The sequence below is a fragment of the Schistocerca nitens genome, chromosome 6 (genome assembly GCF_023898315.1).
Source record: "Schistocerca nitens isolate TAMUIC-IGC-003100 chromosome 6, iqSchNite1.1, whole genome shotgun sequence".
NCBI lineage: Eukaryota > Metazoa > Arthropoda > Insecta > Orthoptera > Acrididae > Schistocerca > Schistocerca nitens.
In genome coordinates this window covers 246984575-247000326 of record NC_064619.1, presented here as the reverse complement: position 1 = coordinate 247000326, position 15752 = coordinate 246984575, and the positions used below count along the sequence as shown (strand labels likewise).

The window sequence follows — 15752 nt, the reverse complement described above, 5'->3', positions numbered from 1 at the left end:
CCACACACTGTACTGTAGAGGTGGGGCGGATAGCGAGTCTCATCTGCCATTCCGAGTACCCGTTTTTCCAGAATACAATTTTGAGGTGTTCCAGCTCTTGGAGCAGACTCTCTGCATCAGAGATGGTGTGCGCACTGTGCACCAGTGTTTTTAGCACCCCATTCCACTGCTCAGGGTGGTGGCAGCTATCCGCATGCAAATACAGGTTGGTGTGCGTTTTCTTCCTGTATACCCCATGGCCCAAGGTGCCATCCGCTCTTCTTCTGACCATGACGTCCAGGAATGGTAATCCTCCTCCTGCTTCGGTCTCCATAGTGAATTTTATGTTCGGACGTGTGGAGTTTAGATGTGTAAGGAAGTCTAGGAGCTTGTCCCTTCCATAGGGCCAGATCACGAATGTGTCATCCACATAACGTAGAAAACAAACGGGTAATCGGAATGACAGATCAGACGTGCTCTCCACCCCACCTCTACAGTACAGTACGCGAAGATGGAAGAAGTCAGGGAGAGAGAGATAGCCACTGCCTATATACCGTATACTGGCGCACTATCGGGGAAACTAGGACGAATATTGAGGAAACACTGAGTAGGAACTGTCTTTTACCCACCAAATAAAACATGAGCATTATTGGGAAGTGTCAAAGACGATCTCGGTTTGCGGAAGGCCGGTGTATACCAGATTCTGTGTCAATGTGGGAAGATTTATATTGGACAGACAATGCGCACCATCGAAGATCATTGCCGAGAACATCAGAGGCACACTCGACTAGGGTACCCCAACAAGTCGACGGTCACAGAGCACTGTTTGTTTGAAAATCACGAAATGGACTACCAACATTCCAGAGTCTTGGCACAGACATCTAAACACTGGGACAGCGTCATTAGAGAGGCTATCAAAATTTGTTCCAGGGCGGACTCATCAACCGAGATTGTGGCTACAACCTCAGCAGGGCATGGGAACCAGCATTGAGTCTAATTAAAAAGACACTCAGCAAAGGAAACGAATGGGCAACTAGGATGGATGAGGCAATTACACCGACGCCACCATAGACGCCGACGACAGCATCTCAACAACTGCTGACTTGTGGGCACGGACCGCGGAGAGAATGCCTTGCGAGGGGGGAGGGGATTTAAGACGGCCGCCCGCACTCAGGAGCTCAGTTCGTCAGAGCACCTGACGATGGCGACATGTCTGATTGCCGAAATATTGTGCCCGTTGGACACTATGGACCGGCAGTACACCTGTGAACTGGAAATCTTGTTGCATAAAAAAGGATGCAATCACAAAGCCCAATTACCCTTCTTCTTTCTAAATTGATTTCTTTTTTGAAAATATAAAATAATTGCATAGATCAAAAATCTACTCATAAAGTGGCGGCAGGAGAAAACAAATATAAAGGTACTGACATTTTCAAGCTTTCTGAGCGAGTGCCTCTTTCTTCTGGCAAAAGGATTTAAGAGTATGGAAGAGAGGTGAAGGAAAAGGACTACTGGGTTTTAGGAAATGGAGAGAGTTTGAAAAAATTGCCCCAATTAGGGGATATTACCAGACGGGATGAGAAGGAAGGAGATGGTAAACACGTGGAAGGCAGGAAGTTAAAAAACACAGTATGGAAAGGAGAGTTAAAAAACACAAAAGCTTAAAAAATATTGAGGTAATCTGGAAATTGAATATGAGGCCATGGTGGTAGAAGACAAATGCAGCAAAAATGATGAGCAGACCCAACAGTCACAAAAAAGAAGAGAAGAAACTATTTATATTTTGACAAAGCTAACATCATAGTATCACAAAAAATTTGGTTTTGACCAATTTGACCAGTTGATCGATCATTAAGGCTTAGTTTTCTGAGTTGAGAGATTTGCTTATCTCAAACTCTTTCAGGGTTAATTCTTTCCCATTAGGTGCTACATGTAGGATTTGGGGAGACTTGAGCATGCTTTCACAATGGCCATAAGCGCTAATATGTTCAGCGAAAGAAGAGTTATTCTTTACAGTGCCCTTTTTGCAAGAAAGTGCTCCTGAAACCATATTTTAACATCACTTGTTTGTCCAAAATATGTCTCTGATATTAGCTATCCCATTGATTAGTGCTAGATAGGTTTGCAAATAAACTGTGATGTAACGAGATTCGTCATTACTAATTACAGATTATCTGAAGACGCGCTAACTGTGCAAAACTTGTCGTTAATAATAAAACACTTGTGACAGAGACTGTTTTCTGCTTTTGATACTTTAAAGTAATAATTTTGATTGTATGTGTAAAATTGCTGTTCTTGATTGTAGGAATTCTTGATATTGCTTCCCTTACAATGAGACTCTTTGAAACAACATATGCAGTTGTGTAGGTTAGGGTCCCAGGTATTATCACAGCCTGCAGTCCTTTACCCTGTGGGCGCCCATTCACGAGTAATAAAAAAAAATAATTTCCTGTGATCCACTACATCACTAAAGCTCAATAACAATACCAGTTATTACCACAATGTTAGTTTTGCTACTGGCTCCTTTTAATTTCAGTTGTGTATGAGAACTAGTGGGCTTAGAAGCAACAAACGCCATTATTCAGCATGAAACTATCAATCAGCTGCTCAAAATTTGAAGTGCTCCCTGGACACATGCAATATTATGCTGTGAAGGACTACTGATTCTTTGGGACCTGTGCTAGTAGTTGAAGGCACCATGACAGCTGTGGAATAAGGGAACATTATTGCAGATCATTTGCGTCCCTTCATACTTGATATATTCCCCCACTGCAGCGATGTCTTTCAGCTTGAAAACTTTCCATGTCACAAGGCCAGAGTCACACTACTGTGATTTGAGGAGCACGATAGTGAATTCACGTTAATGTCGTGGCCACAAAATTTGCCTGGTCTGAACCTGATGGAACACATCTAGGATGCTATCAGCACAAGCTTCATGCTCAGAAAACACTGGCCCCTAACTAACAGGAATTATGTGACCTGTGCATAATCATCCAGTACTACAGACCTCTGAAAACTACCAAGGACTTGTTGAATTCATGACATGCAGGACCACTGTTTTCTTGCATTCTGTAGTGGACCAACACACTGTTAAACACATGGCATAATGTTTTGGCTCATCATTGTCTTTTATGCCATTTATGTGAATGCTACTCAGTAATATTTCATATAAAATATTTTTTGCAGAGCAAGCAATACATTTGTAAGTCTGCTAACACATACCTTTATTATTAAGCTACAGACTATAAAACTAAGCTTGCCCTTTTCTCACATGATATCCTGCGGACCATGGATGAAGAGCAACAAGCACATTCTGTATTCCTAGCTTTCTGAAAAACGTGCAACACGGTGCCTCATTGCAGACTGTTAATGGAGGTCCAACTGTACAAGATAGATTTCCAGATATGTGAGTGGCTTGGAGGCTTCTTAGGTAATAGAGTCCTGTATGTTGTCCTCAAGGGCAAGTGTTCATCGGAGACAAAGGTATTGTCAGGAGTGCCCCAAGGGTGTGTGATAGGATCCCTCTTGTTCTCTATAAGGGTGAATGCTCTGACAGATAGTGTGAACTGCAGTGTGCAACTGTTTGCTGATGATGCTGTAGTATATGAAAGTATCACCATTGAATGAATGTGGAAAAATATAAGATAACTTAGGCAGAATTCGTATTTGGTGTGATGAATGGCGGCTTGCTCTAACTATACAAAATTTAAGTTAATGCAGATGTGTACCAAAAACTATCTTGTAATGTTTGAATACAGTACTAGTGGTGTGCTGCTTGATGCAGCGAACAGGACAGAAGTGGGAAATACAAATGTGTGACCGGTTTATTGAGAGAATTTTAGGAACATTTGGCTCATCTATGAAGAGGACCGTGTGCAGGACAGTAGTGGGAACCTTTCTTGAGTAGTATTTGAGTGTTTGGGATTCCCACCAAGTCAGATTAAATGAAAATCTTGAAGCAGTTGTGAGGTGCGCTGCTAGATTTGTGTTACCATTAGGTTCAATAGAATGTGAGCATTGTGGATATACTTTGTGAATTCAAATGGGAATCACTGGAGGGAAGGTGACGTTCTTGCTGTGAAAAATTTAGAGAACCAGCATTTGCAGCTGACTGCAGAATGATTGTACTGCTGCCAACATACATTTTGCATGAGGACTGCAAAGACAACATGAGAAATTAGGGCTTGTACATAGGCCATGTAGATAGTCGTTTTTCTCTCATTCCATTTGCAAGACAAGTGGAACAGAAAAGGCAGTGACTAGTAGTGGTACAAGATATATGCCCCATCAAGCATTTTATGGTGACTTGCAGAGTATATATAATGATGTAGAAATGCAATGTGACTGAAGGTGGACTTCATACCCCAGAACTTCATTTCATCAAAAGGCACGGCACAGATTCACACAATGCGTAAAATTAAAGGAAGAGTGCATTTCTCAGTTACTTTTGTTTCGACATGTTGGTTCCTAATACAGCAACTTAAATGTTTTTCTTAGAATAATCCCTTCTTCCTAATACCAAATTACCTATCTCGACCTTTGTTTTTATTGTTTTTTGTGCTCTTCCATGCTTTTCTACTACAATGTTTCATTATTTTAAATATAAAATGGAAAATCCAGGATGGAATGTAACAATATTATGAAAAGGATAGTTGCTACTCACCATATAGCGGAGATGCTGAGTCACAGATAGGCACAAAGAAAAGACTGTCAGAAAGTGAGCTTTCATCCAACAAGGCCTTCCTTGAAAATAGACATCACACAGACACACATGCTCATGCAAACACGACTCACACACATATGGTCTTGCCTTAGCCGCCACAGACTGTGGTCACGTGTGTGTGTGTATGTGTGTGTGTGTGTGTGCGCGCGTGTGTGTGTGTGTGTGCGTGCGTGCGTGTGTGTGTGTGGTGTGTGTGCATGCATGCATGTTGATATGCGTGTGTGTGTGTGTGTGTGTGTGTGTGTGTGTGTGTGTTTCTATTGTTGACGAAGGCCTTGTTGACCAAATGCTCACTTCCTGACAGTCTTTTCGTTGTGCCTGTCTGTAACTCAGCATCTGCACTACATGGTGATAACAATTATCCTTTTCATAATATTATTATTTTAAATGGTGTTTTTTAATCATATTTATGTACTGTTTACTGAGATAGTATTTTATTTGTTCCAGAGGTTTCCAGCTATTATTGAATCTCGCAATTTCTTCCTAGACTGGCTGAAGAAGTACGTTATCATCAGAGTGCAGTGCTTCTTTTATGGGATTCTTCTCACACGGAAATATACTGTGAGTGTTCATTTGCTGTGCTCTACTTGTTTTGTTGTAAGCAGAGAAGACGAAAACCTGTTGTTGTGTTGATTATGGTTTAAAAACAGTGCAGAGAATTTTCATTGTTCAGATAATCTGTTATGCTACAATCCATTACTTATCATGTGTAAGCACTGAGGTCTGTTTCTCATTTCTGGTGATTCTGAATGTGCTTTACACCCTCCCACCCACCTTTCCCCCCCTTTTTTCCACTTAAATTTCTACTGATAAGGATCGCTAATAAAAGAGACATAGTAATTATTATTCCGCAGTTGATGTTCATAAAAATTTGTTGTTTCAAGTTATACGACAGTGAATGCCAAATGGTGGCTGCTGCTACTGCTGTTGGTAATGATCATCGGCAAACAATGAATTATGTAAGGTCTTGGTCACAAACTGATTTATTAACACATTTTGATATGTCATCGTCAGATATAGAACGGCACATGAGGTACTGAGAATACAGCTCTCATATATGTGGAACCATGTGCAACATCCAGGGCATCATGAAGTAGGCAATGTGGTATCTAGCATTCAGTGCACCTGGCTCCACATGTTCCACTTTTGTATTGCTCATTTCTGTACTTCGTTTTATGTCTTGATGATGATGTATCAAAACATATCATTACATTGATTTGTGACCAAGACCCTCCACATTTCAGTGTAATGCCAATTCTGAATGGTTGTGTGCTCCATAGATAGAAGCATTTCTCTATCAAGTGAAGAATAAGGATGCTGTTTACATTACAAGATTTTACACGATGTGAGTCATACCACTCTCTTCTCAATAAATTATTTGCTTAAAAAATGTTAAATTTTTCAATGTTGGAAGTTCCTGGTCGGAAACAATAAATAAAAACAAGGAAACACAACCTCTCATGTGCATTCAGTTGGTGCATGTCACAACGACCCACATAACAGAAAATTCCATTAACTTTTGACAAAGTGTCATCATGACTCCAGACTGTGTGTGTGAACTCCATGAGCTGCCCCCTCTTATTGATGATATACCAAACTTACAATCATCCAGAATGTCTTTTAATGGGGGTCTGGAGAAAATGATTACATAATTAAAAAAGATAGGCTCTTTTGAAGACAATGTGATCACAGCATTGGAGGAGGGGGTCGAGCGGTGATGTGCAAACATAAAACAGTGCATGAGAAGCTGCCTGAACTTTGGGCATAACTGTGAGAAAGGTGCATAACATTCTACGAAATATCCTGCATTGCTATTCATACAAAATTACCCATGTACAAGAGTTGCTTTGTGTAGATGTGTGCGTAGAAGCATTTTTATGCAAGATTGTGTTCCTCTGCATATTGGACAGCCAACGAAGCAGCTGCTGCAGAGGTATTTTGGAAATGGCTAGAGTTGTCAACCATTATTTCGATACAGCCTAGCCGTCAAGATCACCTGATATTAATCCGAGTGACTTCTTAATGTGCTGTTATTGGAAAGATGCTGTGTTTAGTTGCTCTGATTGAAAGTGTAGCTGAATTGAAGGCACACATTGTGCAGTGCATTCTGAACATGACCCCTATGACACTCTGATCTATTGTGGAACTTGCTGTTCCTCGATTTCTCCCATCTGTTGTGGTACGACCTAGCTGTGGTGGATGGGCTTACATAACTAACAGTGCCACAGATGTTGAATGCCAAACTTGAACGGTCTTGCTCATTGCACAGTACAGTTTGTTTAATGTGTAGCTCATGCCATAGCTGTTGTATTGTGATTTATCTGCAATTTGTAGCCAAATCTATTTACATTATGGTGCTTACAGCACCATCTACTGGGAACTTTCTAATTTTTTTCCATGACATTTCCCCCTTCTTTGATAATATGCTGTTCAAATTTATTGTCATTCCAAGCAGTGGGTCTTTTTCTACAGTGTTTTGAAACTGGAACTTTAATTATAATCACACTATAAATATGTAAATCATTATTGGGCACTGTCCAACAGCTCATTTAACTGCAGGCTGTTGCAGTTTGCCCATTTTGGAAGCCCACTCCCTGTTATCATAGCCTTAACTGAGGCATAACAGAGAGCCTGTGTGACATGGAAATGCTGTAGTAGCACATGACAAATGTCAACGAACAAATAGCTCTAATTAAGAGTACAGAGTGTCATACTTCATTGATCACAGAGTATTTATGAAAGTGACACTTTGCTACTGACATTTTCCTGCTGCTGTACCAAATGAAGCAAGTTGCATGTAGTTGTAATGAAGATTTGCGTAATGTGCTCTGTGGTTTTGATAGAGTTTACTGAGTGGAGGCTGTAAAGTAGTTCCAACCTATGTAAATGAGTCAAAGCCAGTGACTGGACTTAAGGGTTCAGTTGGTGTTAATCAGAATACCACCATTCTGGTGCCCAACCTTGTTTTTTATTATCCATTCTATACAAATTAGTTTTAGTAGTAACATTACATTTGTTTATCATATCTTTAATGTTTAGAATTATTTCTGTCACAATCTTTCAGTGAGTATCCTAACATTTCATTAACTATGTTTTACATTTTCTGTTTGCTTATGAAAATTGCACTCAACTATATGCAGAATATACTAACTCATTTCATGGAGTAATTTTTGTTGTGAAAATAAGTGACAAAAGGGCAGTATTTTGTTGCAGGAAACAAGTTATTTTATGAATAAAGCAGTCTAGATCAAGTTCTTCTTTAACTGTCTTACAGGTTTCGGTGAAATTAAACCTCTTCAGATTTAAAACTAAAGTACACAAAGACTTCACTGCTGCTACTGGTAGCACTAACAACACACACCAGCTGACAATGGTGGGACCAGCAGTTCTTCTGTGTTTTAGTTTTCAATCTGAAGGTGAAAGATAACTAATTTGGGTGAAACCAGTACTAATTGTTAAAAAACATGATCTAAACTGTCTTGTTCATAAAGTATGGAGATATATATGCAATTAATCAGTGCATATTTTTTCTCAAATTAAAGGACGAAATACTGGGGTGCTTCGCCACCAAAATAGATCTCATTGTACTATAGCATTATTGCAGCCTCAGTCTGTGATGCTTTAGAAGCATGTATTAACTTGTTAATTGTGGCTACAAGTTCTTGTTATCGCTCTTACACAGCTACAGAAAATCTTAAAATTGTTGTGGCAGAGAATATTCGAAACTGAGTAATGGGAAGAAAGTACGACGTGAGCAAGAGTCATATTTGTGACTGGCAAAAAAACAAAATATGACTTCAAGAAACAAACAATAATCACCAGGCATTTCACAGCCAGAAAGCTGAGCATCTGGACCACTAAAAAAGGGTCTGCAATTATGTGGATGATAAATGACAATATGAATGCCTAGTGACTAGTGAAATGTGCCACCTCAAAGCATTGGCTTTGCCAAGGAAGAAGGCATCACCAGTTTCACCATAGCTATCTGTAAAGATTTTCCAATCGAAATGGATTTGGCTTCCGGAGGAGAACTATCATTGCTCAATGGTTTCCAGGCAATTATGAGGAAAAGGTAGTGAATTTTTATTGCTACATGAATGATTTGTGCCATTCTATTGTGATCTATTTTGAGATGCCACTTGATATCACCGTGAGCAGGAAAGGGGAATCCAGTGTCATGATATGAACTGGCGGCAGTGAGAAGCAAAGGTGTACAGTGATGTTGTGTGTACTGGTGATGGAAAAAGGCTACCACCTTACATGATATTTAAAAGGAAAACTATTCTGAAAATATCAGTGAAACGCATATTGTGAGATCAAACCCAAGAGGATGGCTGAACAGCGACCTTGTGGTTGACTGGATGATGCATGTTTGGCAACATCTGCCTGGTGTGTTACTGAATTTATGTAATATTTTGGTTCTGGACAGCTTCTGCAGACATATATCTGAGGAAGTGTGAGACAAGCTACAACAGAGAAAAGTGACTTTGTCATTATCCCTGGAGGCCTAGCATCTGGCCTGCAACCACTAGATGTGTGTATAAATCATTCAAAGCTGCACTTAAGCAGCGACACACGCGATGGATGGCCAATGAAAACCACAAGTTCGCACAAAGCGGAAAAATCAGGTGGGTGGTTTTCTCCCAGATTTGTGAGTGGGTGAAATGAGCCTGAGACTCCATTCCACTACCACTGGTGGAAAATTCTTAAAAATATCTGGTTCATAAATTCACTGGATGAAACCGAGTCGGCACTCTATGGGAAGATGGTTACAACAACAATTATTCTTTCACATTCTTTCTCTAGTGATGATGATGAAAGTGATGATGAATCATTACGTTAGAATATATTTTCTGTGAATAAAACACAAATTAAAGCCTCTATTCCCCCTCCCCGCCCACTTAAAATTAGGGTGCGCGGATTATTCAATGGCACAGATTATTCACATATATTATTTTGTTGCTTTTATACTCAAATGTTGGTGCACTAATAAAATTATGTAGAACAGCTGTAGTTATTTATTCGGTTGAAGTATTTCATCACATCATAGTTCATACTAATATTAGATGTCTATTTCTAGGGAAAAATTGAAGTTGATGATGTGGCCGGCAAAATGTATGTGAGAGCATCTCCATCTGCTACTGGTAAAGATGAAAACCAAGTGGTTGGTAAAGATGTAAAATCATTGTCTGGTGGTGAAAGATCATTTTCAACTGTGGGCTTAATTTTGTCTCTCTGGGCTGTTGCTGAACCACCATTTTATTTCTTGGATGAATTTGATGTATTTATGGTAAGTCTCCATACAGGAAATTGGGTCGAATAAACACAATTTTAACTTACAATTATTTTACCTCATGCTAATGTGTTTTTTAAAGCACTTTGATACTGTGATTGATTTCTAAATCTTTTTGTAATAGTGTTTTTTTACAGTCCCTCCTTCCTTAACAGTTTTTACAACCTAAGTCCTACTAATTGTATCTAGTATATGCTCTTATTTAGTACCAAGATCGTAAGTGATATTGTGAATTAATTTGGCATTTTCTTTTTTCATGTCCAAAACAAGCTATAAATTATTCATACACAGGAAAATTCAATGCATCACTCCCTTTACACACACACACACACACACACACACATTGCTGTCTTCACAGTACAATATGTTTCTTTATGCCAATCTCATAATAATATGGCACATGTAAGTTTTTGGCTACAGAGTGCCATATTTCTTTTTTTGTGTTTTCGACCACCGTTTTCTGTGTACCTCCATATGTGGTACTGAGGCTAAGGATTGTGGAGGAAAGGTTCATGACTGTTTTGTGGGTCTGTTTAGGTTCCTCCAACCACCACACAGAATCCAGTGAAATTCTGCTATTGCAATGTTTGCCAAAAGCTAAGTTTACACTGTGATGCCTAATTGAAATTTAAATCACGTAATGCATTTATATTTTCAATAGTGGCACTCTTGTAACAAAAATACGCATTACCAGTAATGAAACACAGCGTTCAGCCATTACTACCACAATGATACTGTGCACAGTATGGTTTAATCGTTGAGGTCGGCAGTGCACAAACACGAAACACCTGTATTCTCATTTCTTAACATGGAAATTGAACTATTTCTTTAAACTAGTTGAAATACACATGAACTCTGAGTAAAAAGACAGTATCTAATTTTAACATTAAATAACTACCAGTCATCACTTATGTCCTAAAATATAGAATGATTTATTTTTAGGAACAGGAAAAAGTGCTTGTTTTTATGACGTTTCATGTAATTCATCGGATAATGGTTTAAACGAAATTGATCTGTTTCTTGTTATATCTCGTTCCATGGTTGAGTAGCTATCTGTAAGGTGGCCCCATGAACAGGAGGAATAAGATTGAGTTAGATACTGTTATAGATGATAGCAATGTAAGCAAGTTACTTCCAGTAATAAATGGAATCTAATTTGTCAAAAGAGCTATGTGTTTGGTATAAAAGCAGTCTCACTAAAAAATATATAGTTTTGGAAACGTTTGTAGGCTTAGGGAAGTATACTAGCAGTAATCGAGAAAATGTTGATTACTAAGCAATTTAAAATGTTGGTAGATTGTTGGGAAATGTTGCCAGAAGGTGGGATTGTTTAAAGTGTTGCTTTATGTTGTATAGACATTGACAAGGTTCATATCTTGTGTTTATGTACTATAGAACTGTTGTCATTGACATATAAGTTTATAGTGTACCAAAATACTGCCTTCTCCTGCACTGTTGAGTCTCTGACAGGCCACACTACAATGCCCTCATTTTTAGAAACATGGGACTAATGTTTGAATTTACTCTAACATCTGCCAAATTTGCTGTTTGATCATGTAAATAAGTATTTTCATGTGGGGTTCACTTAAAACTACAATAAATGATTTGACTTTAAAACTAATAAGTTTTTAAAACTAGTAAGTTTTACCAACAAATGGAACTAACAAACAGAACATGAGGGGAGTGGAAATAAATATTTGTTACGCAAAGTTGCTTAAATTGTCTTCTCTTTTGGTCTGGCAATTTGAAATATTGTTGAAGTATGTAAGTACTTAACTTCCATCATCCATTGTCTGCCTCTGGACTGGACGGTACAGCTTTAGAATGGTTGACAATGCTGTCCTGAGAGCCTAATAGAAGGCAAAAGTGGAAGTAAATCTCTGTTGTCTTTCAGAATAGGTCTCTGGTCATAGGAATAGAAGATTAAAACTTTGTAGATAACTGCACACATTTTCATAATAAAGTCAATCTTAAGTTATGTATATGTATTTTATGCACTGTTTATAGCTGTTTGTAGCTTCACATGAAAGTTTAGGATCAGCTGTTAATACATTTCCAACAAATGTTCTGTCCAATAATGGACAATCTGAGAAAACTCTGCTACTTGACTGTTAATTTATGTAGAACAAAGCAACTAGGATTCTCCTCGCTGTCATTTTAACATGTGTAGTAGTTTATGAGTGCAACATTTGATATTTTTCTACTTCACTGCATTGCCGAAATAAATGGTTAGGTAATCATTAGGGTTAGCCATTAAGCTTGGATTGTGTGAGAAATTCTCATAATATTTCAAAACGTAAACAGTTTCTGTAATTGGTGTATAACTTTATCATCAAATCTTTTCCAACAGGACAAGGTTAACAGACAGATTGTTATGGACTTGCTACTGTTCCATGCCAATAGTAATGGATTCCAGTATGTATTTTTAACTCCTCAAGACACGTCATCTGTGAAGACGGGGAAAGATTTAACCATTCACTGGTGAGTTCTAGTTTCATAAATATTAAACTATTGTTTTCTTTTCAGATATAGTGGGTTCCCAGTCTTCATTGCTGCTTTAAGAATTTTGGTACCCTTGTGCCCATATTCTGGTATATTTTCTAGTGATTCTAATGAAATCTTTTTTATATACCTGTATAGATACACATCTTTTTCAGCATAGACTCAGTTGAGCTGTGATTTAAAACAGTTTGTGATTTCCTCAAAAGTGCATGTGGAAATTTCTCTGTACCATGAAGGAATAATCAAAATTGAATAGAATTTTGGTTATGTATGATCCATTGTCAAATGATAAAATGTACAGAGCAAGAAAATACTATCTGTCCACAATCAGTGTTTTATTAAAGTGACTACATGCTGCTCCACACATCGTGCACCTTATCAGGCAGACTAAATATGTGTCTGAGGCTTGACACACTGCAGTTTCTGTCATAGTCCAAACTTGAATTCTGTTTCTGGAGAGGTAATTGCCAGTTGAGGAAATTGGTTTTGTGTATGACATGCTTGGTGAATGGATTGGCCAAGGAAGAAGGTGTATCTGTTTTGTGGGGAAGATGTCTTTAGAGTTTTCTGTCCATTCCTTAGATGAGTATTGGCCTGTTGGAATAAAGCTGCAGCAGTGTGTTGAAGGGAAATTACCACTTCTAGTTCCACAGCTTCGTTGATGTAGTTGTCACTTTTGCAGGCACCTACAGTCCCAAGCAGTGGTGACTGCTACAGTCCTTGGATAGCACAGAAGGTATTAGATTTAATTGACAAAAGAATAAAATGTAAAAATGTACCAGTGAAGCAGGCCGATGGGAATACACTTAAAAATGAAATTGACAGTAAATTCAGAGTTGCTGAGCAATAATTGTTAGGACACAAATACAAGACTGTAGAAACATGCATAAGTTGAAGAAATATAGATGCTTCTTATAGAAAAATTAGAGGGACCTTTGGAGAAAAGAAAACCATGTGAATGAATATCAAGAGCTCAGAAGGTAGGCCAGTACTAAGCAAAGAAGGGAAAGCTGAAAGTTGGAAGGAGTAGAAAGAGGCTCTGTATAAATGGAACAAACTTGAAGACAATATTATAGAAAGAGAAGAGGAAGCAGGTGAAGATGAGATGGGAGTGTGATATTGTGAAAAGAATTTGACACATCACTGAAAGACATAAGTGGAAACAAAGCCTGTGGGAAAGACCACACTTTCCATTAGAATTATGGAGGTTTGCGGGGGAGCTAGCCCCACCGAAACTAACCCACTGGTGTGCATGTTATATGAGACTAAGAAAATACCCTCAGACCTTAAGAAGAACCTAATAATTCCATTTCCAAAGAAGGTAAGTGCTGATAGATGTGAACATTACTGAACTGTAAGTTTAATAAGTCATAGTTGCAAAATATTGATCAAATTATTTGCAGAAGAGTGAAAGAACTGGTAAAAACATATCTTGGGAAAGATCAGTGTGGATTCCAGAGAAATATAGGTACACATGAGCCAATACTAACCCTGTGAATTACATTAGAAGATTGGTTGAACAAAGTCAGATGTACATTTATAGCACTTGTAGATCTAGATACAGCTTTTGACAGTGTTGACTGAAATACACTCTTTGAAATTCTGAAGACAGCAGAAATAAAATACAGGGAGTGAAAGATTATTTGCAACTTGTACAAAAACCAAATTAGAGTTATAAGAGTTGAAGTATGTTAAAATGAAACAGTGGTTGAAAAGGGAGTGAGACAGGGTTGTAGCCTATCCCCGACAGTTCAGGAAAAAGAAATTAAAAAGTTGAGGTTTGCAGATTATGTAACTCTGTCAGAGACAGCAAAGGACAAGAAAGAGCAGTTGAATGGAATGGATAGTGTCTTGAGAGATATTACAAGATGAACATCAACCAAAGGAAAACAAGGGTAAAGGAATGAGTCAGGTGTCAGGCGATGTTGAGGGAATTAGATTAGGAACTGGGGCACTAATAGTAATAGATGAGGTCTTCATTTGGACAGCAAAAAACTTACTTCAGCCACAGTAAAGAGGACATTAATACAGACCGATTAAAGCAAAAAAGGAATTTCTGAAACAGAGGAATTTGTTAAAGTCCCCCATAGATGATCAAACTTGTCAAATTTTGCTCTTATCTATCCATAGATTTGTCAAACAAGCCCACACATGAACCAGTAAATTCGTCAGTTTAACCTCACTCTTGAAGCAGACATTTTTTTATATGTATTTTGACATTAGTGGGATTGGCTAAAATTCACATAAAACATATCTAGCATTGACTCTGACACTCTGTTTAGAAGAGGAGGAGGAGGAGAAAGGGGGGGGGGGGGGGGAGAAGAAGAAGGCTCTAGTCTAGGGAATGGTTTAAAGTGAGGGAGAAATATATATGTGAAAACCTGTTAAAGGAAATCTTACACTTGGGCCCTTATGATTACACCAACTTTCTCTGAATAGACAGTGAAACTTTTAATGATTAGATGTGTGGCTAGGCCAGGAGCTCCAGCTGCAGGGAACCGAGCCACTTAGTGCAAGTCTTTTTGGTTGGGGCCAATTTGGTGACTTACATGTCGATGAGAATGAAATCAAGAAAGCAACACTCGGGTGGAGAAAACCTCCGCCCCAGCCAGGAATTGAACCTGGGCCCCTTGCATGGCATTCCAACATGCTCACACTCAGCTTTGGCAGTGGACAAAACTTTTTAATAACTTGTTTAGAGTTACTTTGCCCTCACATTGAAAAAGAAGATATAACTATGTGAAAATTTATTCTCTTCTTCTTGGTCCTCTAATGACAGTTCATCACATGGGAACATATAGCATACAGCACCATGGAAGAACTGGAGAGCTTCGATATTTATTTATTTATTTTCCTCTCCAATTTGTATGTTGTGTATAGAATATTGATTTTCTTCTTAACTTTTACGTGCATACTATATGGCTGTGAAAATTTGACATGTCCACTATTCACTAGTTTGCTAATTGCCAGTGCTATTTAGTTTTTAACTTTGTTAATAGTTCTCATTGTTCTGGAAACTCACAATACAGTGCGGTAGATTAATATAAACTCTTTTTCACAAAACATATCTGGAGAAACATCAACACATGCAAAGTCCATCATCTTGTCAAATTTTCCATCAATCAAAATTTCTCTCCTACATGCTCTGTGTTTGACAAAAATGTCAAACAGTGCTGCACGAAGTCAGATATTTGGCGAACGTAGTAGTTTGACAAATTCTTTGATTGTGGAAGCGGGGCCTAACCTCTATTAAAA

The 15752-nt window shown here is 38.4% G+C and overlaps 1 protein-coding gene across 3 annotated transcripts in view; it reads left to right on the top strand.

Annotated features, from left to right (window-relative positions):
* The window catches only part of LOC126262383 (structural maintenance of chromosomes protein 6), a 200027-nt gene that overhangs the window by 159223 nt on the left and 25052 nt on the right, over positions 1-15752 (top strand). For all 3 annotated transcript variants that reach the window (XM_049958980.1, XM_049958981.1, XM_049958982.1), the window contains 3 exons: positions 5150-5263; positions 9783-9992; positions 12346-12476. In XM_049958980.1, coding sequence (XP_049814937.1) covers positions 5150-5263; positions 9783-9992; positions 12346-12476 — 455 coding nt within the window. The remainder of the gene's footprint in view (positions 1-5149; positions 5264-9782; positions 9993-12345; positions 12477-15752) is intronic.